This window comes from Neopelma chrysocephalum, unplaced genomic scaffold, assembly GCF_003984885.1.
Source record: "Neopelma chrysocephalum unplaced genomic scaffold, ASM398488v2 Primary Assembly neopelma1_232, whole genome shotgun sequence".
NCBI classification, from domain to species: Eukaryota; Metazoa; Chordata; class Aves; order Passeriformes; family Pipridae; genus Neopelma; species Neopelma chrysocephalum.
The window spans coordinates 76,154-102,996 of NW_020897894.1; the positions used below are offsets into that span (position 1 = coordinate 76,154).

At 51.5% G+C, this 26,843-nt stretch overlaps 1 protein-coding gene across 6 annotated transcripts; it reads left to right on the top strand.

Moving 5' to 3' along the window:
• Positions 1 to 2,963: 2,963 nt before the first annotated feature.
• On the top strand, positions 2,964 to 26,815 carry PPP3CC (protein phosphatase 3 catalytic subunit gamma). 6 transcript variants are annotated; one of them, XR_003537327.1, is made up of 16 exons: positions 2,964 to 2,979; positions 5,332 to 5,536; positions 5,733 to 5,857; positions 11,227 to 11,338; positions 13,024 to 13,169; positions 13,332 to 13,471; positions 13,985 to 14,062; positions 14,145 to 14,239; positions 15,764 to 15,889; positions 16,854 to 16,931; positions 17,648 to 17,674; positions 18,573 to 18,654; positions 19,215 to 19,312; positions 21,731 to 21,803; positions 23,160 to 25,690; positions 25,733 to 26,815. XR_003537327.1 is itself a non-coding variant. In XM_027703477.1 (15 exons), the coding sequence occupies exons 2-15, from the start codon at positions 5,509 to 5,511 to the stop codon at positions 23,333 to 23,335; spliced, it is 1,341 nt and encodes a 446-aa protein (XP_027559278.1). In that variant the 5' UTR covers positions 2,964 to 2,979; positions 5,332 to 5,508; the 3' UTR covers positions 23,336 to 23,381. The 6 variants fall into 6 exon arrangements, 4 of the variants coding, with proteins under 4 accessions (XP_027559278.1, XP_027559279.1, XP_027559280.1 ...); XR_003537328.1 differs by lacking the exon at positions 17,648 to 17,674; XM_027703477.1 differs by lacking the exon at positions 25,733 to 26,815 and having other exon boundaries at positions 21,731 to 21,760; positions 23,160 to 23,381.
• The last annotated feature ends 28 nt before the right edge of the window (positions 26,816 to 26,843 follow it).

Below are 26,843 nucleotides of genomic sequence, written 5' to 3' on the forward strand. Positions count from 1 at the left end.
TCTGGTTGGGCTACAAAGAGGAGTGTGGCTCCAGGTGAGGAGCAGAGCGAGCTCTGAACCAGTTGGGCGCTGGGAGGTTGGATTCAGCTCCAGCAGCAAAACTCTGACTAATTTTGGGTAAAACTGGGACGTTATAAACTGCATCTGTTTGAAGGAGCTGCCATCCCATAGGAGGTCAGATAATCCCAAATCTTGTGGTCATCCTGTAGCACTTCCAGGGCTGAGAAGTAAAACTCTGGCATTTTTTTCCCCCCTCTATTTATGAGTCTTTGAAGCTCCTGAAATCCAAGGTTTCCTTACTCAGAGCAAGAAGGGAAAATTGCTGCCCTTGGAGGGATGGAACATGCAAAAATCTGGGGGAAGACAGACAGAAATGGCAATAATAATATAATAATAATTATAATAGTAATTTCTGGCTGTTGATGCTTTTATATGAGAAGGTGTTTGCTTGACTTGGTGATTTTTCTGAGGTATTAATGTTATTTTTACGTGAACAAGGGAAGCGTTACTGATTTCCTCAAGTGAAATATTAATTTTCCAGGGAGTGAAATATCACTTCATTTTTTTCCCCTCACAGAAAGGGAAGAAGCAGTTCTGTGACATGGCAGGGCCAGCCCTGAAAAATGACACAGGTTATTTGTCAGGGCTTGGTCCAGGCTTGGAAAAATTCGGGATATCAGGCACACAACCTGGTTTTGCAGGTTCTCACATAAACTTGCCCTGAGGGGCATCTCAGGGGAGGGAAAAACTCATGGAAAGCAGGGTGAGGGTTATTAAAGCAAAGATATTTTATATTAAATGGCCAGAAATTTGGATTGTTTAGCATTTCAAGGAAAATAAAGATTATTCCATGGAAAGGACGGTCAGGCATTGGAACTGCCCAGGGAGGTTTGGAGTCCCCACCTCTGGAGGTGTCCAAGGAAGGAGAGGACGTGGCACTCCATACTCTGGACTGGGGGACGAGGTGGGAATGGGGCACAGGGTGGACTTGCTGATCCTGGAGGACTTTTCCAACCTGGGTGATTCCATAATCCTGTGATTTTAACATCAGGTTTGAACACGAGAAGCTGCCGAGGCCCAGCCTTGTCCTTGCTTTTGCTCTGGATCCTGGATAGAGCAGCAGGAATCAGCTTGGCTGGATCCATCACCTGCCTGCAAGGTTTTATTTCCCATTAATGACTCCTAAAGCTCGGCATGATCCCGAAAATCCGCCTTTCTCCCAGCACAAATGGTGTTGCTGTGGCCTTTTCCTGGCTGAATTCCTCCACATCATTCCCCTGAGCCAACTCGGTGTGAGCCCTGGGCTCAGCTTTGAGTGGATGAATGTAGGTTAGGTGTGAATGGGAATGAAACACCGGATAAAAATAACATTGGGCTATTAGGAAATTGGGAAAGAGGGAAAAAAAACCCCTGCCCTGCTGCTCGTGCTCTGCTCAGCTCAGCACAGGAGGCAGCTTTTCCTCCCTTTCAGAGGGGCTTTGGATGAATTTTCCCTGGGGGTGTTTCTACCTTTGACAGCCCTGCTCAGCTTCCTTGGTGTCCATATCCCTGTTTTTGCCCCAGATGTGCTGTTTTCCCTCTCCAAAGTGCCCCTATAACCCTGTGCCTCCCAACCAGGGCAGGGGTTTTGCATCCAGTGCCCTTCGGGTTCACTCCCAGGTGGCACCGGGAGCTCCAGGGAAATCTCTCTGGAGTTTGTTACCGAGGCTGTTTAATCCTAACTGATTTTTTTTGGAGCTCGAGGGGGCACCTCCTGCTCCTCCCAGAGCCGGGGAGCAGCGTTTGGCCGTGGCTGCCACTCCAGGCAAGGAGCACTTGCTCCTTTTTCAGTAATGAATCCGCCTCGGCTGCTCCGTCCCGTCCTCCCCGGGACTCTGGGATGTATAAACAATCATTTGTGGATCACTCTGTTTTCTCTTCCATGGCACTGGCTCTGTCTGGAGCCAGTGGGGATCGGGCAGCCCTGATGGGAGTTGCATTTTAAGTGTATTTAAAATACATTTTAAGGACAGATGTAGAAAAAAATGTGGAAAGCAACGTGGTTTTCCCTGCGGGAATATCATCATCTTTCACTGAGGGGCGAGTGATGCTCTGGGTTGGTAGAGTTGGTGGTACAAAAGCAGCTTTTTTTTTCCCCCAAATTCTCCCATCCCTATCTGTCCATGTGCTTTCAGAACACTTCAAATGCCCACCTGCTCCTGGCCTGGCATTTAAAATCTGTCTTAATTTGGCAGCAAACGGAGTCTCTCGCACTGGAGTCTAACAAAGATCTCCCCATCCTCTTAATTTTCCTGAAGTCCCTCGGGCACAGTTGACCTTTTAATCCATTGCACACCTCAGACTTCACTTGCACTCGTGTCCTTTCGTTTGTGGTCCTGTCAGGAGGTCGGGAATTGTCTTTTCCTGGGAGGGGGTTTGGATGCCCTTGCAGAATTCCGCATCCCAGACCTACAGATCTCAGTGTTTAAACAGTTCTGGGTGCAACACCCGGGTTTGTGTGCAAAGGGAAGGTGGCACAGAGGTCACAGCGTTTAGTTCTTGGAATGTTGTGAGTGTTTTATCCATCATTTCCATTGATTATGAGAGAGCTGACTCTGACGATGAGCTGAATATGCTGGGTCTGCTTGGGCACTCCACCCCATGGCATTGCAGGGACAGGACAAGGGGGAATGGGTTCAAACTCAGAGGGGAAATTTAGATGGATATTGGGAAGGAATTCTTCCCTGGGAGGGGCTGGGATGGAATTCCCAGAGAAGCTGTGACAGCCCCTGCATCCCTGGAAGTGTCCAAGGCCAGGTTGGAGCAACCTGGGCTAGTGGAATGTGTCCCGTGGCAGGGGGTGGCACTGGGTGGGCTTTAAGGTCCCTCCAACCCAAACCATCCATGATTCCATGACTTCTTTGTGAGATCAGGAGTTACTCCCCACTTTTCAGAACTGGGCAAGTCCTTCCACCCTTCTCAGTGCCCTGGGGGTGCAAAATTCCGGGTCAGTTTGCTCTGAGGGCTGTTCCTGCTGTCAGAGAGCCCAGGCTTGGCTGCAGGATCATCCTCTTCCTCCCCTCCTTCCTGCTGCCTGACAGAATCAATTGTTAATAAGGATAAAATCCATCTCTTTAACAAAAGGGGGGGTTTGTTCCTCACATCAGCTCTGGCACGAGGCGACTGGAGCCCAAATTTTGCTGCCTGACAGGACTCCTCGCTTCGACAACACTAATTAAATGCTGATCCTCATGCCCTACTCCGTGGATTTTGATTTTCCAAGCACTTGGGCTCTGTTACATCCTTCCTGTGACTCCCACAAAGCTTTTGAGGTGCTCCATGGCACAGGGGTCTGCTCTGACACCACACGACCGGCTCAGGGAATGAGGAAGGATTTTTAGGGGTGGGATAGCAGGAAGCATAAAAAGCAGGACAGCAGGTGATGTGGAGTAATCCTTGTGGGATCCCTCTCTCCACAGAGCTTGGCTGGAGTCATTTTGGTCCTGCCCTGACCAGGGGATGCTGGAAGGGCTGAGCAGTCACTGGTTATCCTGGTTCTGGGAAGCAAATGGACTCCCAGGATCTGAGCAGATCCCTGGGATAAGATGCCAATCACCCCATGGATCCTGGAAGCTTCCAGCAGCCAGGCCATGCACTTAGGAGCGTTGCACAGGATTTTGCTCCCAGTTTTTCCTCATTCCCAAATATCCAGGCCTCCTTCCTGGAAGGAGGAGCTGTGTGTGTGCATCCCAGGGCTGGTGCTGTTCCTCTGGCATCTCCGGAGCAGGATTCTCTCCCTGCAGCTTGGCTGGCAGACAGGCAGAGCAGAGGAGAAGCTGGTTCCTTCTCCTGCCCAGCTCCTTGTGGGAGTGGAGCTGTGCAAAGCCAAGGAGGGAACTTACATAAAAGTTCTTGGCTGCTCCCGTTGGCGCAGCCTCAGATTTTATCTTGCATAACTTCACTCGCTGGGGCCACCAGGAAAAGGCAAAACCACAGTTCCAAAGCTTCCCGTGGGTCTCTGGATGGTGGGATGGGCAGCACAGCTCCTGGAGTCACATCCCAGCTCCTCTAAGCTCTCTGACCCCACTTCTGGGGGCTTTTTACTCTTCAGGGTGGCTCCCGAGGTGGTGGCCGTGTTTGAGGGTCTGGAGTGATGGGGGATATGGGAGGGGAATGGTTCCTGTTTCTCCCTTCTCTTCCTCACTCGGCCTCCAGGTGTTCTCTCCCTCCCTTTGGAGTCGGGTGGCAGATGCCAGGACAACCCCACTGTTTGGAGAAGTGCTGACAAATGATTTTCCAGCATCTCAATGGCAGCGAGTCCCAAACCCTCCCTCACTCCAAGCCCTGGGCCCACATTTCCACACAGCTCCTTTTGCTCATTCTACCTGATCCTATTCGTGCAGCTTCCCTGACTTCCTTCCACTGCAGGATTCCTGCCATCCCTACACTGATCCAGAGGGGGAAAATAAGTGAAATCCTGCAAAATCCACATCCAGAGGGGCCGTTTCTTGCTTTTGGGGCAGGGCTGAGCTCTGGATGCACTAAAACCCCTCGTCCAGCCTGTGTTGGTTCAGGGAGGTCTTGCTTAACCCTCTTTAATTGGCAGCTCCATGGGGAAGGCTCTGTGTGTGCTCTGGACCGTTCCAGGCACGTGGGAGCACAACTTCCAAAGGGACCCATGAAAGCAGGGCCACCTTATTGCAGGCACCACCTTTCATCAGATCAGCTCAGCTCTTGTTCTCCTCGCTCCTGCAGCTCCTGTGATTGGAAAATTGATGTTCAGCTCTAAAGAATCCCTTGTGCAGCCTCATCCTCCTTTTCCCTCGGGAGTTTTCCAGGTAGATTGCTGCTGGATTTGCATTTAAAAGGGTGGCACCGCTGTTCCTCCCTGTGTTATTTGTCTAGCTCTGTCCTGTTAAATTCAACATACTCTGGCATATCACAGAATTACTGGGGTTGGAAAAGACCTGTAAAGCAACTTCTGCTTTTTGGGGGACATATTGGTCCTGCTACCTGAATTGATGGTTCCTGGTTTTGCTGATATTTGCATGAAACCTGTTTTAGTGCAACATTGTGATTGTCCCCTTGGAATTAGGAGGCAGCTCTGGAGCGGGTGCAGATGGCACACAGTCTGGGTGTTTAGCCAAGCTGGGGGGTGAATTCATAACTCTGGCAGCTCAGCTCTTCTTTTTTCAGGATTTGGGAGCATAATTTCAGTGGAAATCCAGTTTCTGAGTGTCTGCTCCAGGCTGGGAATCAAATCCATCCCGCTGCCAACACCGCGATTCCTCTCTCCCCCCCCAAAAAAAAAACCCAAGAGACATGTTGCTGACTTCCTTGCCTTCCCTTCCCTTTCCAGCTGTCCCATTCCCTCCCACGCAGCGGCTCACCCTGAAGGAGGTGTTTGAGGATGGGAAGCCGAGGCTCGACGTCCTCAAGAGCCACTTGGTGAAGGAAGGGCGGCTGGAGGAGGACGCGGCGCTCAAGATCATCAACGACGGCGCCGCCATCCTGAGGCACGAGAAGACCATGATCGAGGTGGAGGCCCCTATCACAGGTCAGAGAGCCCAAAAAGGGCCACCTGGGGTAACACCAGCAGGGCTGACACGGGTTTTTGCTGTGTTTTAACTCTCAGAAGAGAGGGGTTTGCTGGCGGAGGTCGAGGCCGCGCTCGACTCCTTGTTGGTGTCGTGACCTTTCTTTTCTTGGCGTGTAATTCTGTCCCTCTTTTGTGCTGTTCTTTGCTCCCCCAGTGTGTGGTGACATCCACGGGCAGTTTTTTGACCTGATGAAGCTGTTTGAAGTTGGAGGATCACCCAATAACACCCGCTACCTCTTCCTGGGAGACTACGTGGACAGAGGCTACTTCAGTATAGAGGTGACAAAGAAAGCTGAGCTTGGTACTAAAGGAGCCAAAAGTGTTGAGCCTCAGTTAAAATACAGCTCAGGATCAGTTTAAATACATCTTGGAATCAGTTAAACACAGCTCAGAATCAGTCAAACAACCTCAGAATTGCAGCTCAGAATGAGTAAAAACACTGCCCTGAATCAGTTCAAATTCAGCTCAGAATCAGTTAAATTCAGCTCAAAATCAGTTAAAATGCAGCTCAGAATCAGTTAAAATATAGCTCAGAATCAGTTAAATTCAGCTCAAAATCAGTTGAAATGCAGCTCAGAATCAGTTCAAATACAGCTTGGAATCAATTAAATACAGCTTGAAATCAGTTAAATACAGCTTGGAATCAGATAAATTCAGCTCAGAATCAGCTGAATCCAGCTCAAAATCAGTTCAAATGCAGCTCAGAATCAGCTAAATACAGCCCAGAATTAGTTAAATACAAATCAGAATCAGCTCAAACAGAAAAATCAAATCTCCTGTGCTGGATTTACCCTCCAGTTGAGCTCTGCATGGGGTGAAAATCCCGTTGGTAACTCCCAGTGTGATTTTGGGCAGGAAAGTGATGTCCCAGTGTGAGGACCGAGCACTGGACCCTCACCCAGTGATGCTTTGGTGGCAGTGATGGGGTTAATGGCTGAACTCTGCCTTCTGAAGTGGAGTTTTAATGTCACTTGGGGCTGTCACTCAGGGAAACAAGAGGGAGAGTCGATTGTGTGTCGCAGGCAACGAGATCCTACCAGGAGAGTGGGAAGCAAATGTTGGAAAACTTGCAGGATTCAGCTGAGCAGGGAAAAGGAAAAGTGTCACACGACTGAGCCGCTGCTTCCCCCTGAGAGAATCAGCCTTGGAATGGGGTCAGGACAAAGGGGGAGTCGCTGGGGTTGTGTTGGGACTTGGCAGCTCCCGTGGGATTCCACGGAATTGGGAGTTGTTGGTGTGAAGGCCAAAGGAATCGGGGTGTCCCCGTGGAGACCTGGGATGGGACAGGATGGGACAGCTCTTAGATCCCAAGGGACTGCAGCCTCCTGGATTCACAGAGGCTGTGGAGAAGGAGTGGAAATGGGAGCATTTATCCCAGTTGGAAGCAATGTAACGAAGGGCTTTTGGGGAAACGGGCGTGAAAACAGGGCTGGAATTAGCAGAGGAGGTGGTTTCTCCTGGAAGAGAGGAGGGTGCAGGAATAGCTGAGCCGTGTGGTCTGCAGAGGAATCATTCCCAGTTAAATCCCAGGGAGGAGCTCTGCTGGATGAGTGCAAGTGGCTCTTTGAAGGATTCTGCAGAGGATTTAGGGAGAGCACTGTGCTGGAGCAGCCCCTGGCTCCCTTCCAGCCTCGGGAATTCTGACAGGGAGCCAAGGTGTGACCATGAGCCCTTTCCGGGGCAGCGGGGCCGGATGCTGGGGAGGTGGGGTTGGGCTGCTGGGGTTTGTGGTGGTGCTGGCAGGAGGAGCCCCACAACCCCCCGGGGAGGAAGGGGAAGGACATCCAACTGCTCCTTTCAATGGCTCGGCTTGTGCCACTTGGGACTGCACTTGGAGTGTATTTACCTGGAAAAGAGATTATATTCCAGCCCAGCAGCTCCTTCTGAGGTAAAAGGTGGATTTTTTTGGTGTTAACCAAGAACCCCTCAAAGGGGGGTTGTTGGACCCTGTGTCTGCACATGGATTTGACAGCTCCTGGGTGGAAAAGTGCTGCTCTCCCTCTGCTCTTCCCCCAGGATTGATCAGACATGGAGATTTTACCCCCAGATCCGCAGGAGTGCTGTGGATCAGTGCCCTGCTCTCTCCATGCTGGGATCATCACAGGATCCTGGAATGGTTTGGGTTGGAAGGGACCTTAAAGCTCATCCCATTCCACCCCCTGCCACGAACAGAGACACCTTCCATAAGCCCAGGTTGCTCCAACCTGGCCTTGGACTCTTCCAGGAATCCAGGGGCAACCACAGCTTCTCTGGGCAACCTGTGCCAGTCCCTCCCCACCCTCACAGCCAAGAATTCCTTCCCAATATCCCTTCTAAACCCTGTTTTAGTTGAAATCCATTCCCCCTTGTCCTGTCTGCCTGTGGCAGTATGGATTCCCACCTGGATGTGCAGAAACTGGTTTCCAGTGTGAAACAACAGCAGGTTTGGGCCATCCCAGAGGCTCAGGGAATGGAAAAGCATCTGGGTTTCCCTGTGCTTTGAGCAGTGGGAAGGTGGAGAGCACCAGCAGCATCAGGAGTTCCCCACATCCATGGGGATGTGGGGAGATGATCCAGTGCCTGCCTGGAGCAGCTGGGGGTGTCCTTTGCAGAGCCAGGATTTGGACTCCCTGATCCTTCTGGATTCCAGACAGGAAACAAGATACCAAAGTGGGGGGCTAGGGAGGTGGAAGGCCCAAATATCCCCTCCAGGAATTCTCCCTGGCTCCAGGCATTTGGTTGTCCAGGTAAAAGATGGAATTTGTGGCTCAGACAAAACATTTAAACCCCTCCCTCAAAGCCCCAGTTCATCAGCTCAGCTGGATGCCGACAACAAATCACTCCACAGATTCCTTCTGGGCCTCTGGCTTAGGGAAATTCTCCTTTAAAAACATCAATTCTCAGGATAATGAGGCCATGAATTGTGGGTTAGTTAAGAAAAGAGTTGTGAGGGGAGAAGGGAGGGAAACAAAACCGTGTGAAAGCTGGAATGCTGATGGAAGGGGGACTCTGGGAAGCGTTTGCTGTCACAAACCTGCTGTGACAGCAGAGACTGGCTGGTCACAGATCCAGCTCCAGAGGGAAGGGGCTGACAGGCAGCAGGGAAATCGGGATGAACTCCTCCCTTTGGAGATGCTGATGAGGCATTGCCCTGCTGAGGGATTATCCCCCCAGGTCTCCAAGTGGGAAAGATGCTTCTTTCATGAAGCTTTTAGTTCCATCTCCCAGCCCAGACAGAGGACAGGGCTGTGTCCGTGGTGGGGAGGGACCATCCTGGTCCATGGAGGCAGAAAACAAGGAGTAGGATAATTTTATTAAATTATAAAGTAAAACAATTATTACGACCCAAACCAGAATCCATGGAGAGAGGAGATTTATCAGGAGAAGTAGGGTGATCATGGCATACACCTCTCCCACTCCAGCTTTTCCAATCCAATTAGGACAGGACACAAAATCGCTGTCTAATTGTGGAATTATGTGATAAACTTGATTGAATGCACTGTTTTATCTGGAATAATATTAAAGAGATCCAGTCAGGGTTGTAAGGTGTGAGGGAAGGTACATTTGTGGGCTGGCTGTGGGAATTTTGCCTCTGTTCCCACTCCAGGAAAAGCTGGGAGGCTCCATGTTTAAAACTCCCTGATAAATCCCACGTTTTGGGAATGGGGGTAGAGGTTACGATGTGGCTCGTGGGCAGGTTTGGCACCAGCCCCTCTTGAATTTTTGGGGGGGTCACAATTCCTCCTGCAATTCCCTCCCCAGGGCCTGCTGAGCCTTCCCTTTCCAAGTGAATCAAACCCTCGGCTTTGGGCTTCACGCTGAGAGGCCGAATAAGGAGAGAAGTAGATTTATTAAAGATTATTTAAGGCCAAAGAAGTGTCTGGAGTCGCTCCTGGGGCCGTTGTTAACAGGCAGGAATCAATTCCTGGGCTCAGGGCTGTGGAAAGGGTTCCCTGCAGGAAGCATCCAAGGCATGCAAGTGTGGAAACCTCCCTCATTCCTCATTCCAGCCCCTTGGGAGCTGTTGAAGGTCCTTCCCTCTGTGCCCCAGTGGTACCTTGGCAGCCCCCACATCCCTGGGAAGTGGCTGCAGCCCCAGGGAACGTTGCTTTGTGTGTGTGTGTCCAGGAAGAGTTGTGGTGTCAAATTCCATCCCTTTTCACTTCCAAACCCTCCAAATGTTCTTTTTAAAATCCCTCTTCTGCAAGTTACCAGCCTTCCACACATCCCAAATCCTCCTCTGTATCTCTGCTTTGCTTGGGTGCCAGGGCTGGTTCTTTCTCCAGCCGTTAGCAAGTCATTTGGTTCATTTATAGCAACTTCCAAGTTCTCCTGCCAGCCCTGAGAAGTGACATTTAGCTTGCAAACACAGGAGGTTAAAGCTTTAAATCCCAGAATAATTATAAATGGGTTTGTTGGGAGCATTCCTCCTGGTAACAGATGCAATAAAACATGATTCTGCTACCGGTGTTGGCCCCGTTCGCTTGCAGAATTCAGAATTAATCAAGTTTTTAATGTGGGGTTGAATTCCAAGTGAGACACAGATGGTGCTTTACAGCTCCTTGGGTTTTGGGATCAGCTGGAGTGACTGATGCAGAGCTTACCTTGCAGGTTGAGTGCTTAAACACCATCCTGGCTGAGCTGTGTGTACTGGGAGCCGACTGGAAACTGGTTTATTTGGGGTCTGGAGGTTGTTTCCAGCTGGTTCCCGGGGATCTGTGCCCCAGATCAGCAAGATCTGAGAGTGTCAAACTGTTCACAGACTTTGTGGTTCCCACCCCCAGGCATGTGCAGGTTCTGTACCATCTCAGCCTCCAGGGTAAGCTCCTATTAGAGACTTTAATCCAGATCTCGGGCCTGCTGTCATTCTGGATTGTCCTTCCAGCTCTCCAAACCGTTGGATAAAATTCCCTGTGTGCGATGCCAGCCCATTTCCCTGTCAGCCTGACAATGCAGAGCACACAGGGGTGAGCACTCCTGCTTTCCAGCCCTTCCCTGAGGCTTTCTGGGAAGCCAGCGTGGAACATTTCTGGTCAAAACCCTCCCGTTGGAGCCTGACTTTAGGCTGTGCTCAAAGAGTGTCGTTTTACAGGTGGTGCTGCTCAGCTGGGGGATGTGGAGAGCCCTTTTCAAAAGGCACAAAGCTTTGCTAAGCTTGTTTTTTGGCTCAGCTTTTCCTGTTTTGAACTTGAACTTCACGTGACTGCGGCGTAAGCGGAGAAACCAGGCGGGGGTGGGGAGGGGAAATCAGTGGGGGGGATAAAGTTGAATTTTTCGGCTGTTTAATGGACAAGTGGCTGCCTGCTCTGCTCCATCCCTGTGGAACATCTGGAGCAAACAGCTGGTTTGGCTTTGCTGCTTTGGAAGGGGAGAAAAAACCCAAAAACCTGCCCCCAGCCAGCCCCGAGCTGGTTTGGGTGAACTAAAACCTCATTTGTCACTTCTCCAAGTCGGCCCTAATATAGTGAGAAATCTGGGTGGCTTTTCCCCCACTGCTGCATTTGGCCAAGATAAGATCCACTGCCCAGTATGGAGCTGGGTTTCTCTCCAGGTTCCACTTTGGGTGTCTTCCCAGAAACGCTTCGGGAAGTCTCTCACACTGATGAGTGCCCTGGAAAAGGGTTTTTCTGGCTTTTTTTTTCCTGATCTCCTCCTTCCCTCTCTTGCAGTGCGTGCTGTATTTATGGAGTTTAAAGATAAATCACCCCAAAACGTTGTTCCTCCTTCGAGGGAACCACGAGTGCAGGCACCTCACAGAATATTTCACCTTCAAGCAGGAATGTAAGTACCAGCAGCATGAGAAGGATTTCAGTACATTTTAAAAATATGGTTTTAAATATATTTAAAAAAAAAAAGGTGCTGGCAGCAGGTGTGGGCCTTAATTTTCGTGCCTCTGAGCACAAAAATTAATATCAGAGCTGTATATATAATAACAAGATTAATCAGATTACTCTCAGACTAATAATCAGATTAATATCAGATTAACACCAGATCAAATTAATATCCAGAGCTGTAAAAACCTGTTGTCTATTTTCCTGTTTACACATCTCTTCTCTTTCAGCCCTTGCCATAGAAAATACCCCCAAAAACCCCAATATATAAGTCCTACAAAGCACCAAGCGTGTGTTGATGTGGCCTTTTGGTTGCAAAGAGGAGGAAATGGGAACACATCTCCCCTTGAGGAGCCAGTCACATCCTCCCCTCCCTGACTTCCAGGCCCAGCAACATATAATCACTGCCAGGAGTCTCCCAGCTCCAGATTGTGCAGCTGGAATCAGTGATTCCAGTTGGAAACGAGGGAAGAATTTGCTCCTCCCTGTTTGCACTCGGGAGGATCATTTACCTTTAGGATTGTTTTAGTTCAGGATGGGTTTTCTGCAGCATTTGTGTTATTTTCAAACCAGTGATGAGGAAAGGTCATGGCATGACCTCTCTCCCCAGAGGATGACAGTCATTCCAAGTCATAAAATAGGTGGACAAAAGCAAAGCTCCATCAGGGAATTCTTGCTCAGGGACCTGCCTTGGGAAGGCACCAGTGCAGTCTGTACCCCGTGGGCTCTGGGTGCTGCTGGATATGGGGGAAGGCTCAGAGGGGATGAGGTGATAACTAAAGGCTGTTTGCTCAGAAATGAGCTGGAAAACACCTCTCAGCTCCCTGCTGGATCCCAGAGCCATCAGGTGGGGCAGGAGAACTCCTGGAGCTGAGCTCAGTTCCAACCAGGCCACAGGGGTTTTTTCCCCTTTGGAAAACAGGAGGTGCTGCCTTCCCCCTTCCTTTGTCATCCCTAAAAAACCCTCTTGGTGTCTGTGAAATAAAGATGTTTCTGATTCTGCTGGAGGCTTGCTGGAAAAACCAAACTGCTTTGGAAAGGCCGTGGCATCTCTGTTTTAATGTGTGGAAAAAATCCTCTTCCCCTCTGCCTGGATGAGGCCCCAGTGGAGATTGTCATCACTTGTACCAGTGAAAGATCCACTGTGAAAATCCATTTATCTGAGGGCATCCTGGGCAGATCCTGCCTCAGAGCACCCATGTCCAGCTGAAAAGGCAATTCCTGACTTCAGGAATGTGGGATCTTGCTCTGCCAAATCCGACAGCTGCTGCATTTCCCTGTCTGTGACCTGCATAGGATGAGCCTGGAGGTGCAGCAGGGATGTAGGGAAGTGCATCCCAAGTTTCTGTCAGGTGGAAACAATCTCTTTTCTGTGTTGATCCTAGTGCAGGTCTTGTAGAAAACACCTTGAAGGGAGATGAATATTCCTGAGCAAGTCCAGATTTACAGCAAAGCCTTTTTCTTTTCGCATCCAACGAACGTTTTCTAAGCCTGTATTTTCACTAATACCCAGGTGCAAAGTTGGAGTTGTGGGCCATAAATGTAGAGTTTCCATATCCCCTGAGAAACTGGGCTCCTGGAATTTATTTCTCAGCACTTTGGCTGATCACAGCTGGATTTAATCCCTGTTCCCAGGTCGAATCAAGTACTCGGAGCGAGTGTACGACGCGTGCATGGATACCTTTGACTGTCTTCCTCTTGCTGCCCTCCTAAACCAGCAATTCCTGTGTGTCCACGGAGGACTGTCTCCAGAAATCACGTGTCTAGATGACATTAGGAAAGTAAGTCATCTCCGTGGGGCCTTCCCATCCCTTCCAGTTCCAACAAAGGGGGGATAATGGCTTGATTCCCGCCCGGCATTCCAAGGGGATGGAGGGTTGTGTGTGTGTGTGTCCTGCCACAGCTCCCACCAGCAGCCTCCTGATGTTGTGTCCGTTTTCCAGTTAGACAGGTTTAAGGAGCCTCCAGCCTTTGGTCCAATGTGTGACCTGCTCTGGTCTGATCCCTCGGAGGATTATGGCAATGAGAAAACACTGGAGCATTTTGCCCACAACACTGTCCGAGGCTGCTCCTATTTCTACAGGTAAGAGGGGGTTTGGAGGGCACTTTGCCTCCCCTTGCACTGAAAAAAATCAGTTCACCCTGTGGCGCTTTGCAGTGTGCCTGAAATACTCTTGTCTTGGCTCTGATGCACAAATTACTGTTTGTTTTTCCTTCCCCTGTAATACTGAGCTCTCCTTAGGTGACTTACTTTATGAAATTGTGGTCTGAGGCAGCAGAGATGCTCCTTTTGCTGGCAGGGTGCCCCATGAGTGGCTTTCAGTACCAGGATCTCTAGGAAATTATCTTTTCCTGCCTAAAAAATAAAGCAGCATTTGTGCTGACAGACCACTTGTAGGGAAGGTTTGGCACCAGGGGTCTGTTTAACAGAACCCTTTCCAATTTATTTTCGAGTGATATACTGGCATTTTTGGGGAGTGCTGGACAGAAACCAGGTGGTTTCTGCAAGTGGCTGATCCCTGAAACCAAGACCACACGCGCTCTGTGCTCTCCTTTGCCACCTGTTAAATTATTCTTGCTTTTTTTCGTTTTCCAGTTATCCTGCAGTGTGTGAATTTTTGCAGAACAATAGTTTGTTATCCGTAATCCGAGCTCACGAAGCCCAGGATGCTGGGTAAGTGCTGCAGCCCCTGGGAGCTGGGCAGGTTTGGGGCTTTTCCTTGGCAGGGTTTTAAACCACCTGCCCTGTTTTCCAGGTACCGAATGTACAGGAAGAGCCAGACGACGGGCTTTCCCTCGCTAATCACAATCTTCTCTGCACCAAATTACTTAGATGTCTATAACAACAAGGGTAAGGGGCTCTTGGGGGGGGTCAGGGAATCCCTCTCCCACTCTGCCATCTCAGAATCTCGGGTTGGAAAAGCCCTCCAAGGTCATGGAGTCCAACCTGTAGCTGATCTCCACCATCCCACCCAGCCCAGAGCACTGAGTGTCCAGTCCTGCCTTGGGCACCTACAGGAGTGGGGATTCCACCACCTCCCTGGGCAGTTCCAATGTTTAACCAACCCTTTCCATGAGGAAATTCCTCCTGATGTCCAATCTGAGCCTCCCCTGGCACAGCTTGAGGCTGTTTCCTCTCATCCTGTCCCTTGTTCCCTGGGAGCAGAGCCCGACCCACCCGGCTCCCCCCTCCTACCAGGGAGTTTTAGGGAGCAATAAGGTCACCCCTGAGCCTCCTTTTCTCCAGGCTGAGCCCCCCCAACTCCCTCAGCCGCTCCTGCTGCTCCAGCCCCTTCCCCAGCTCTGTTCCCTTCCCTGGACACGCTCCTCAATGTCCTTCCTGAATTGAGGGGCCCAGAACTGGACGCAGCACTCAAGGGGCCTCCCCAGTGCCCAGCAGGGAGGGACAATCCCTGCCCTGCCACTGCTGCCCCAGTGGTTTGGATACAAAAATACACTATTTCTGATACAAAACCCTCTCCTCCAGTTGCATTCTTGGGCACGAAATGAAAGAGAGCTTTGTGTGCTGAGCTGAAGTGGTTGGTCCCCTGACTTAATGTGTTACTGTGGTAATTAGCTGTCAAGTCATAGAGCCTGGAATAAAGCTTTCATTCCCAGCCACGGGACAACGGAGCCCTTTTGTGGGATGCTGCCATCCAAGAGAAGCTGATAGTGTAGGCAAGCTTTCCACTAAATCATGAGGGGATTTTCCTCAGCTCTGGGGTTTTTTAACCCTTCCCTTTGGATCTTGGCTCTGTGTTTTGCATCAGTTTTAGCAGCTTTGTTCCACTGACCCTTCAGTATTTCAGGCTTTAGTGAAACAACATGAGTAAACTAAAAAATGGCTCTTTAAGCCCTCTCATTTTGGGGTATTGGTGGTTTGATTCTACACAAGTGTAACCTCGTGTTAATAATGAAGTTTTATTAACACAGGTACAACTTCCAAAGGCTGGGAGAGCTGGGGGTGTTCACCTGGAGAAGAGAAGGCTCTGGGAGGGCTTAGAGCCCCTTCCAGGGCCTAAAGGGGCTCCAGGAGAGCTGGAGAGAGACTTGGGACTAGGGATGGAGTGACAGGACAAGGAGGAATGGGTTTAGACTGAAAGAGGGGAAATTTAGGTTGGATATTGGGAAGGAATTCTTGGCTGTGAGGGTGGGGAGGGGCTGGCACAGGTTGCCCAGAGAAGCTGTGGCTGCCCCTGGATCCTTGGAAGTGTCCAAGGCCAGGTTGGAGCAACCTGGGCTAGTGGAAGGTGTCCCTGCCCATGGCAGGGGGTGGAACTGGATCAATTTTAAGGTCCCTTGCAACCCAAACCATTCCAGCTCTTAAATTCCCAGTGCCCATGGACACGTGTTCTCTTGGCTTTTTCTCTCCCAGCTGCTGTACTGAAATATGAAAACAACGTCATGAACATCAGGCAGTTCAACTGTTCCCCTCATCCCTACTGGCTTCCAAACTTCATGGATGTCTTCACATGGTCTTTGCCTTTCGTAGGGGAAAAGGGTAAGAGAGGTTTGGATTTCTGTTCCAAGTTCCCAGTGACTGGTCACAGTTCCCTGAGCATTAGAAATGTGTCCCTTATGTGTTGGGAGAGTGTTACAGCTCATTAATACCAGGTAGCACTGGAAAACAGTTCAAATTCAAGGAAATCTTTGTATTCCTGGTTTAAATTTTTGGGAAAACCGTTGTTTATGCTTGTTTTAAAGACCTTTTACCGACAGGCCGCTCCTTTCTTGCTCTTTCTGCATTGTTGATGGGGCTGATCTTGTGTCATGTAGCCCCACCTCAGAATTTGGAGACATTTCTCTTCCTCTGGGTTTGCAACAGAGGAATTAAAAACTCCTGTTGGCTCATGGCCCACCAAAAAGGAAACATTCACTTCAGTCAGAGGCTTATTTCGTTCTGGAGGGGGGCGAGGCAGCTTAAAATATGCCCAAGACTCTGCCTCAGCTTTCCAGCAAAAGAGGATTTTTTTTACATCTCCTGATGACTTTAAATTCCACCCCAGTGTTGTGTGTTTGGAGTTGTGGCTTCAAGCTCTGAACTGCCAAAGGGGTGGGTTGTTTTTTTTTTGACTTTGAGGCACCAAAGGTCTAATCCCCCCCCCCCCCCCAGTCCTCAAATTCAGCATTCCCAGAGCCAGGTGGCCTGTTGGGATGGGGAGGGGGGACCTTGGGCGAGCTCAGGCTGTTCTGCAGGAATGTTGGCACCTCAGTGCCCACGTCTGGTTCATCTGTGCTGTGCTTGGACTGCATCCACCTCCTTGGCAGAGGATGGAGCGTGTGTCGTCTGCTCTGGTCCCGCTGCGAGGTACCAGCAGCTGCGGCTCAAAGTGTCTTTAGGCTCCCACTTCCAGGGAATAAACGACCTTGAAAAAGCCATTCCCTGGCACAGCTCGCCCTCCAGATCCCTCTGTGCTCCAAGATGTGCCCCAGGCCTCTCTGACCTCTGTCTGTGCCTCTTGCAGTCACCGAGATGCTCGTTAACATCCTCAACATCTGCTCCGATGACGAGCTGATCTCAGATGGGGACGAGACGTTGGAAGGTAAAACATCTCTGTGGGGACCTGGTGACAGCAGGGAGGGAAGGTGGGGAAGGTGTTTGATGCCTGAGCAGCACTTGATTTATAGCTGGATGCCCAGCTCTCCAGTTCCTTTTTGGCCAAACCTTGTGCAGTTCTGGGTAGGAAACATTTATTTTATTTTTTTTCCTCGTTTGCTCTTCAGTCACAGAGAAATTAAATGACATTCACTGCGACAGACACTTCTTGCCAGCTACTCTGGGAATGGTTTCCTGCTCCTTACACAGGCTGCTGGTTATTTTTTTCCCCCAATTCAAAATTTTCTGCACCAAAATATCCACCCAATCTTCTCATCTGTTGCAGTGAGCTCCTGTGTAAAGCGGCTTCTCACGTCACCCCTCCCCAAAAGCCAGAATGCAGTTTTTGGCCTTGATTTTAAGCTGTGCATGAAAGGGACGAATCAGTGGCTGAGCTGACGTGCAGTTTGGAATTTGGGGGTCCCTCAGGAAGCCGTGGGGGACAGTGAGAAGTGGGGCCCTGAGCTGCTTCGGTCCCAGCTGGAGACTCTTAACCCGCTTCTCCCATTGCATTTCGTTTTTGCTTTTTTTGGTTTGTTTTGTTTTTTTTGTTTTGTTTTTTTGGTTTTTGTTTTTTTCTTTCCTCCCTCCCATGAAAATTAAATTTGTTTCTTCTATCTCTGTCTTCATCTACTTGTTTCTTGGTGTCTCCTCTCCCTGAAGATCACTACATTTCAAGCTATCCGAAAGGTACCCAGCTAGAATTTGCTACGAGCTTAATTTTCACTGCCTGTGCCACCAGATCCTTGAAGTGGATTTCCAGAGCTGACTAGTCGGGCAGGCTCTTCATCCCCTTTCAGTTTTAACATAAGCTCCATGTGTTTTTTTAACCCTTCTGCGTTCCTCCAGGAGCCTGAGGAACGGGGTCACGTTTCTACCTGATTCTGAATGCAGCCACGTAGTGCATGGCTGAGCCATGGTGCATGTTAGACCTGGGTTTGGCTTTCCTGTCCTGATGTGTACTGGGCCACGTGAGGAATCTCAGCTGAGAGGAGATGGATTTGTTTCCCCCGGTTTCACCTGGATTTTTGGTTTGGTTTCAGTTCCCTCCATGCTTTTTTCTCTCCCGTCGGGTCCGTGGAGCGGGAGGGGAGTTCACCTCTCTCACCTTTGTGTTTGTGTGGGGTCTGAGCAGAGCTGCAAGGCCCTGGCCAGCCCTTCCCTGTGCTCCTTGGATGCCAAAGCTGATGCTTGCGTGGCACAGCAGTGCCCATCAGCCATCAGACCCCTCCGTGCTCTGCCTTGCAAAACTGTGTCTCCGTGGCTGAGTCATTTGTGTCACATCCTGTGTAGTGTGAACCAACCCGGTGAGCTTCCAACAAAGACCTCCCCAGATCCGTGTCCCTCGGTGGTTCTACTCTCTCTAGAGCTCTCGAGTCCGTGTCTCATCTCGTTGGTGTTGCCCTTCTCACTGCCATCCTGATGCCATCCTGATGCCATCCTCCAGCACCGTTCTCTCTCCAGTGTAGCTGTGAATCTGTAAACCATGATTTCTTTTCCTGGAGTCAGGCAGGTGCTTCATACTGGCATTCCCTGGGAAAGCAGGAAGCCTCCAACGTGCTGCTCTTTGCTCTTTTCTCTCCCTCAGGTGGGACAACAGTCCGGAAGGAGATCATCAGGAATAAGATCAGAGCCATTGGGAAGATGGCACGTGTGTTCTCGGTTCTTCGGTAAGGAGGGGATGGGAGCTGGGTTTAATTGGGGGGGCTGGGTTTAATTTGGGGGCTGGGTGACAGGGGAATGTCAGTCAGTCAGAAAGGAAGGGGAAAACCTCACAAAACTTCCTCCAGAGCGTGTGGAAGAGGCTCGAGGTGGTGGTTTCTGACTCTTTCAGGACAGGAAGGAGGTTGTAGTGAGGTGGAGGTCGGGCTGCTCTCCCAGGTAACAAGTCACAGGATGAGAGGAAACAGCCTTGAGTTGTGCCAGAGAAGGTTTAGGTTGGATATTAGGGAAAATTTCCTCATGGAAAGGGCTGTCCAGCCCTGGCAGTGATGGAATCACCATCCCTGGTGGGATTTAACAGAGATGTGTGGATGTGATTTAACAGACGTGTGCATGTGGCACTTGGGGACATGGGTTAGTGGTGGAAACACCGTGATGGTGATGGTTGGACTTGGTGATCTTAGGCATCTTTTCCAACCTTAATAATTCCCTGATTCCCGAGGCTTGGTCAGCCCAGTATGACCATTGCATTGCCCTCTCTGAGCTGTTGTGTTGCTGTTCCCTGCAGGGAGGAGAGTGAGAGCGTGCTGACCCTCAAAGGCCTGACCCCCACAGGTACCCTGCCCCTGGGAGTGCTCTCGGGGGGCAGGCAGACCCTCCAGACCGGTGAGTGTCCCTGACCCCCCCCTGCTCTGCTCCACCTGCCCCCAAACCCCCCTCCCAGCCCCCACAGGCAGCCTGGAGGGTGCCAGGGGATCCCAGGGATGGCTCAGGCCCACGGGGAGGAAGGATTCTGAACCAGGAAGGAGCAGAGGTGTAGGTGGGGGTGTGGAGAGATGCCAAGACAGTCCCTGTGTACCCCGGAGGAAGGAACCCCACAGCACCCTGCCCAGAGCATGTGCATTGCTTAACTGTATGTTTCTGCAAGGATTTTTTTATCCTTTATTTCCCTCCTAATGCTGCATGGTGCACATCCTCTGCCTCACCTCGCTGCTGCTGCTGCTGTGTGACAGCCTCTGTGTGAATGTGACAGTGACACACCTTGTTTGTTCTTCGTTAACACACCCCCAACCCCCCCGAAACTGCCCCTGGGAAATCACCAATCCCAAATACAGGAAGACTCAGCCGAAGGAATGAGATCCATCCAGGCCTGGATGTTTTATATTAAGACTCCTCTGAGGTTTTCATCTGGTTTTGGAGGTTTCTTTCCGCTCTGCTCCCTCCCTCAGCAGCTCTGTGTTGGTGGAGTGCTGGGAGCGGGATCCGATCCATGGGCTTCCCACTCACAGGGCGGGGAGGGAGGTTGGCTGATGGTCAGGGAATGAGCTGTCCCAGTAACGTGTCCCCAGAGGGAATCCTGTAATCTAGTGTTTTAATCCTTTCCTGCTATCCTTTGAATGCTGGCATGTCCCCAGCTTCCCCCTTCCCATGGGCACCGGGGATTTCCTGCAGCTCACACAGGGACGAGGCCGGGGCTGCCTGGATTAAATAGTTCACGAGTAGGAAACGTGTAAATACTGCTGCCTGCTCCCAGGGAGGGTGCAGCATCACTCCCAAACTCATGCATTTCTCTGCCCACAGAGAAGGATGGATTTTTTTTTCCCCCTTTTTTTTTTTTTATAGAAACCATCGTGGTCCTGTTGCCCCAGTTCTGGGAACAGAGCCTGAGTGGGAAGGTGGCTGTTGCAGCAGCTTTGTCGCTGTATCTGACAGCACAGGGTGATGCTGTGACGTTCTCCAGCCCCTTCCCCTCTCAGGGGGTTCTCTGAGGGGTACCATGGACATTCCCCCTTGCCCCAAAATAGGCATCTCCCCAGGACAGAACAAACAAGCTGGGCCTTTGCTCTGCCTTACCCACCCTGCCCGCTGCCTCTTCCTATGGCTGCAGGCTCCCCCTGCTTCCCTCAGCACCACCCTGCTTCTCCTGCCCTTCTCACCCCCATTTCCCCATCCTGTCCCCTTCTCCCACCCCTTTTTCCCCATCCTGTCCCCTTCTCCCAGCCCTTTTTCCCCGTCCTGCCCTCTCTCCCACCCCGCCCCATTTCGCACGTCCCTTCGCACTCCCGGCAGCCTCCTGGTGAATTTATGGGAGCCCCGTCTGCTCAGCAAGGAGAAGGGGCTGCCCCCCCCTTTAGGGGTGCCTCTGCACCCCAAAAAAGGAGAAACAGGGCTGCAGATAGCAGTGGGGGAGGCCCATCCCTCCCGAGCCTCCCCCCAGCTTTCCACAGCACGACTTAGCAAAATCAATGGAATGAAGTCACCAAATCCGGGGCAAAGCTGTTCAGCCACAGCTCCATCCTTCCCCCGTGGCCTCCCAAGGACCGTGTGGCCTTTTTACTGGGGCCAAAGTGGTGTTTTGAGGCTGAAAACCAGAGAATCTGTTCTAGGGAAGGGCCTCCTCCCAGATGTTGAGGCAGGGCCTGCCAAAACTTGGCCCGTTGCTGCAGCAGATTTAGGAAAGGGGACCTTGCTCAGCTCGGTGGTGCCTCGTTGCTTGGTAACACTTTTAGGAGGTGGAGCTGAAGCCAAACTGGGTTTGAAGCACCAGCCTTATTTTTTCCTATAACTCAAGGCATCGGGAGCGGAGCAGCCCAGTGACTGCTGCTTGGAAAACAGGCTGTCCCTCTGCTCCCCACTGCTCCCAAACATCTTCCCATCCCTCGGGCTCACACAGCTGTGAGAGCAGTGGGTGAATTCCACACAATTCACCTCCTGGAGGCATCCAGAGCCCCCAGCTGGGAGCAGGGGGGTGAGATCCACGGCTTAGCCCGAGGTTACCCCAAGGCACGCAGCAGGCAGCCCTCTCTCTGCTTCTCTGTCCTTCCATCGGATCAAATCTGTGTGGCGAGGAAGGGAGACTCCCCCTGCCCCCCGAGGGAGTCCCCTTCCACCCTCCTCTCCACCCGCTGTCACCTCTTCTCTTCCCTCTGGCCCGTGGTTTGGCAGCCCCGGGGCTGGGGGAGCGTGGGCTCTGCGTCGCAGCCATGATGTCGGATCACTCACTGTCACTCTGTTTTTGTTTTTTCTTTTTTTTTTTTTTTTTCTGTCTTCATTTTTGCATGCCACTGTTCTTCTGTATTGCAGCCACAGTAGAAGCGGTAGAGGCACGGGAAGGTATGGCTAGAACCCGCCGAGAGACCCCAAAGCATCTCCGTGTGTGCGTGCGCTGACCCCAAAGAGCTTTATCAGCCCTACAGAAGCTTTTTTTTATTTTTTTTTCACTCTTGCATCACCAGAAGCAGGGGAAGGACAAGTTAAAAAAAAATCCCCAGTGGTTTGGCTCGAGGCTGTTTGAGCCTCAGTGAGGTTGTTGCTCTGTTGCTCTGGTGGTTGGGGTCCTGCAATCTGATCTCTCAGGCTGCCAGCACGGTCAAAATCCTTTAGGAAACAGAGGATTTCATGGTGCTGATGTAACCCCCTGCCTTCTGGGCCGAGGTGGAGAGCAGGTTTCTCCCTGTGGAGTGTGGAAATGGCAGATCCCCGAGGATGTTTTCCTCGATCCTGAATGGGGGCCACGCAGCTCTGTGGAGACTTTGCTTACCAAGGGAAGTTGTTTGTAATGCAGCCAAGTCCTTGGAAAAGATTTGGCACAACCCCCTTTTTCCTTAAATTACGTGTAACACAAAGAAGTTTCACATTTGGGCCGGATCATCGCGGCGAGGACGGACGTGCTCGGCCTCGCAGTGATGGAACAGGGACACGAAATCCCTGGGGGGGATCCATCCCTCCCAAAACTGCCCGTGTGTCTCCTGGTCATGCAAGAGCTCTGCCTTTGTGATCCAAGGATTAGCTGTTCCCTCTCCTGGTGTTGCAGTGTGTGGTTTGTGTCGGAGTTCGGAGCCTTGTGGTGGTGTCTTTGTTCTGTCGGTTTGGTTTGGCTTTTTTTTTTTAGTGTTGTTGTTATTTTTTCAGTGTCGTGTTGTTCAGCTTTGAACCTTTCCTGAGATTTCACTCTTTGGGGACAGCGAGCACTTGTCTGGTTCTTCAAATTCCTGCTGCTGTATTAGATAAGGGCAGGTGGGATGTTGGGAAGGAATTTTTCCCTGTGAGGGTGGGGAGGGGCTGGGATGGAATTCCTGGAGAAGCTGTGGCTGCCCCATCCTTGGGAGTGTCCAAGGCCAGGTTGGAGCAACCTGGGCTAGTGGAAGGTGTCCCTGCCTGTGACAGGGGTGGAGCTGGGTGATTTTAAAGTCCCTCCCAACCCAAACCATTCCATGACTCCATGGAAAGAGAAGCTCTGAGGGAGCGGAGCGAGTCGCCGCGGTCAAATCCCAAACTTTGCTGCAAATTCCAAACCCCAAACCACCACCAAGAACATCCACGTGCATCCCAAATCCAGACAGGTGCTGCATCCACACAGGTGCTGCATCCACACAGGTGCTGCATCCACACAGGTGCTCTCTGTCCCGCTGACTGTCCCGTTCGTGTCTGGCGTGTGCTCGGAGGGCTCCTCCCCGCCAATCCCCGGCCCGGCACTAACACCCTCCCCTTCCCTCATCCCTTCTCCCCGCAGCCATCCGTGGGTTCTCCCCGCAGCACAAGATCCGCAGCTTCGAGGAGGCGCGGGGGCTGGACCGGATCAACGAGCGGATGCCGCCGCGCAAGGATTCCCTGCACTCGGACGGGCCCGTGAACTTGGTAACCTCGAACTCTGCGGACAAGAACGGCACAGGGAAGAAATCCCAGTAACGCTCCGAGCGCCCGAACCCGCACCACTAAAGGATCCAAAACTTAAGGAATTTTATTTATTTATTATCTGGGGGTGGGCTGGGGGCGAGGGGGGGTTGAAACCAACGTCACCCGGAGGCACGTCCATAAGTCCAAGTTCGCATCCGTTCTGTAAAAGGAAGGGCGACCATTTTGTAATTATTTTTTTTTTTTTTTAATTTATGTTCAATATATATAAAAGGAGTCCATTTTTTTTTTTTTCTTTTTTTTTTTTTTTTTAAATTTAGAAACCAATCCAACTGCTAGTGCATCCCGGGAATGTTGTGCTGTTCCAGCTGCCCTCCCCGAGAGGCCAAACCTCTGTGGAGGTCGGGGAGGGGGATTAAAAGAAACAAAAAAAATCAGTCAAACCAGGCAACTTGGGTCGTTGGCTTTGGGACAATTTGGAGTTGGCCTGAGCTTTCCAAAGCAGGTCCTTCCCTTCAGGACAGGGTTGGGTTGGTTTTCCTTTTCACACCTGTTTTCTTCCCAGATTTTCCTGTTGCTTTCAAGTCCTTGCCTACCTGCAGCTGCTGCTTTAGCAACCGATTCCCTGGAAGGCACGTTGTTGTTGAGATCCATCCCTTTTCCAAGGTGACAGCAAGGATTAGCTCTGAAGGAGTCCAGGGTGTTAACACCAATCACGGCACCTTTTCCTTCAGGAATCCAGCTTTATTCCAGTGGAATCCCAAACAAAAATGAGGGGAAGGCAGGTGGGGGAAGCGCTGCCCCTTGTTGTGGCTCTTCCCCGGCTGTCCCGGCTTGGAGCAGCCACTTTGCTGCCCGTGCAGCAGAATTCCCTTGGGAATCGCTCTGATTCAGAGCAGAGGAATTATCTCTGCTGTCTGATGATCTCTGGGAAAGCTGCCAGGCCTGAATTTTAAAGGAAAAGGGGGTGATTTATAACCTGGGGAATAACAGACCCCCTGTTGTCCCACCACCACAGGCTGCTGAGCCCGCGGCACATTCCCTGTTCCCGGCTCTGGAATCGGCCCTTGCTGGTCAGTTTGGGGTGGGGCCCCCTCAGTGTCACCTCCCTGTCTCCCAGGGTGTGTTTTGGGGGATCTTCCACTCACTGTGATTGACTTGGGGCATCACCCACTGTCAGCCAGTGGCTATTCCTCCGACTCCAAAGGAGCCGTGGGCACCTGAGCCTTTCCCAGCAGCTGGAAAAGAATTGGGGATAAGATGTGTGGGGATGCTGCTGGTTTCTGGGAGATGTGGCTTGGTGCTGGTTTCAAGGCACCCCCCCAGTTTTGGGAGCACCTCCCTCGGCTGCAGGGAGGGGAGGCAGGTTTGGCAGGAGGCTGGAAGATAAAACTGGGCAGATCCAGTGGGAATTTTTGAAAGGGTGCTTGTGCAGTGCTGGAGAGGGATCTCCAGGGGCTCCCAGGGGACACCCCCTGTGTGGTGCTGGGGATTTTGGAGCGTAGATGTGTTCCTTTTTCCTTTGGAAAAGGGTTTTGTGAGATTCCCGTTGGTCGCTTCCCTTCCCGTTGCCCGGAGCCAAGGAAGCAAACCCCTGGCCAGCTTTCCCTTCTTCCCCACCTTTTCCCAAGCTCGAGCCTCTCCCAAGGGATCTTTGCCAACACTTTCCCTGGATCTTGCTGTCTCCCCTTTGTGATTCCAGCGCCAGAGGAAAACAGCAACTTTGCAGGAAGCTTTCAGGCTGTGTCTTAGGATCACACCTCACTTAATTCCACGGCGGCTCCTTAGGATTCTGTGAGCGAACCACCGGGTTTCCACAAGTCACATGCCTCCACTTTTCCCTCTTTTTTTTCCCCTCCTCCTGTTTTTTTTACACGCCCACCGCTTTGCAAAAAGTGCGAAAAGAGGGGTGTTTGGAGCGAGCTTCCCTCCCCCCACCCCCCCGTCCGAGGCCTGGGGCCAAATTGCCTTTGTCTGTGAGTATTCTTTGTTCTTTAAGGGCCTCCTTTGATCGCCGTGAGCCCCGTGTGTGGTATCCGAGAGCACAGACCGTGCCCGGTGCTGCCCGTGCATGTTCGGGCGTGTTGTGCTGACCCAGGCTGGGATCTCACCCAAGCAGCAGGTTTTAGTCGGGAGATTTTTGGGATGGGAGCCCCGCGGGACCCCCCGGGCCTGGCACCCCCTCCCCGCACAGGGGGGGGTCAGCAGAGCCCGGCCCATCGCGGAGGAGGGGTTTGCTTTGCTGGCAGTTTGTCTCCCCAACCCTCTTCTCCTGCTCTGGCATCACCAGTTCCCCCTCCCTAAAATCCCTGTGGACCTTGTGCTTTGTGGATTGGGGGATCCAGAGCCACCCCTCCATCCCTGGGGCTCGTGGGGCTGCAGCTTCCCAGTGTCCCGGCCCTGGAGAAGGTGGCCAAGGGCTGGATGTTGGTTGTCCAAGCCCTGGAGAAGGTGACCAAGGGCAGGATGTTCCCTTCCCTGTCCCAGGAGCCGTGTGGCAGCTGGCACATGTGGATGCCACACTTCCAGGTCCCCTCTTCCCTTAAAACCAGTTCCCGAGGGGGTGAGGAGCAGCGATGGGGCTCTGGGTGCTAATTACCCCCTCAATTAACAGCCCCTGTCCGTGCTGGCATCCCGGTGGGAACACAGAGCTTTCCCTGCCCCAGCACCGAGATCCCCCCTCCCCTCTTTTGGGGAAGAGGGTGACGACAACCTCGGAGCAGAATTCCCTGCCCTGACTCCCCCACCACAACAAACCAAAAAACAATCCCTAAAACCCCCCAAATTCCCGTGTTACTCCTCTCTTTCTCCTCAAACCCGGCCCCTCAGAGCTGTGCACATCCCAAGACCCCTCAATCTCAGAGCTCCTGCCCATCCCTTCCCCTCCCCGGCTGCCACCTGGAGCTTGGACAACCGGGATTCTGGGAAGCCCACCGGCCTTGGGGGAGCCCCCACCTCCCCTGGGGAGCCCCCAAATCCAGGGAAGCCCCCACGTCCCCACAGCCTGGGTTTTTTTGCATGTTCTAGCAAGGTGCATGTCCAAGGAGGGGAGTCGGCAACGGGGCGGGTGGTGGGTTCGAGTTCAGGCTTAATTTTATTTTTTGGGATTGGGAGAACCTCTCTGGCTGCCTCTGGCACAGATCCCACCTGGCCAGGTGAGCTGGGGTGGGATGCAGATCCCACCAACCTCGGCCAGGGAGGACCTGAAGCCCCACAGGGGGTGCAGTGATGGTGATTTTGGGGTTCTCAGTGCTGAAGGATCATATGCCCGTTGCCTGGAGACTGCCTCCTTTTTAATTTTTAATTTTTATTTCTTGCTTTTATTTTGTTGTTTTTTTTTTTTTTTTTTAGTTCTGTCGAAAGGAGAAAAAAAATGGTGAAAATGTTATTTATTGGCAGAAATTATTTAATATAATTTCTTTTTTTTTTTTGTGAAACAAGGAATGAATTTGTTAGAACTGTCTCGATGTAAATCGGAGTCATCTTTAAGGAGGAAAAAAAAAGAAAAAAAAAAGATAAAAATTGACACAGTCACTGGGCTCCACTGTGGTTTTTTTGGGGG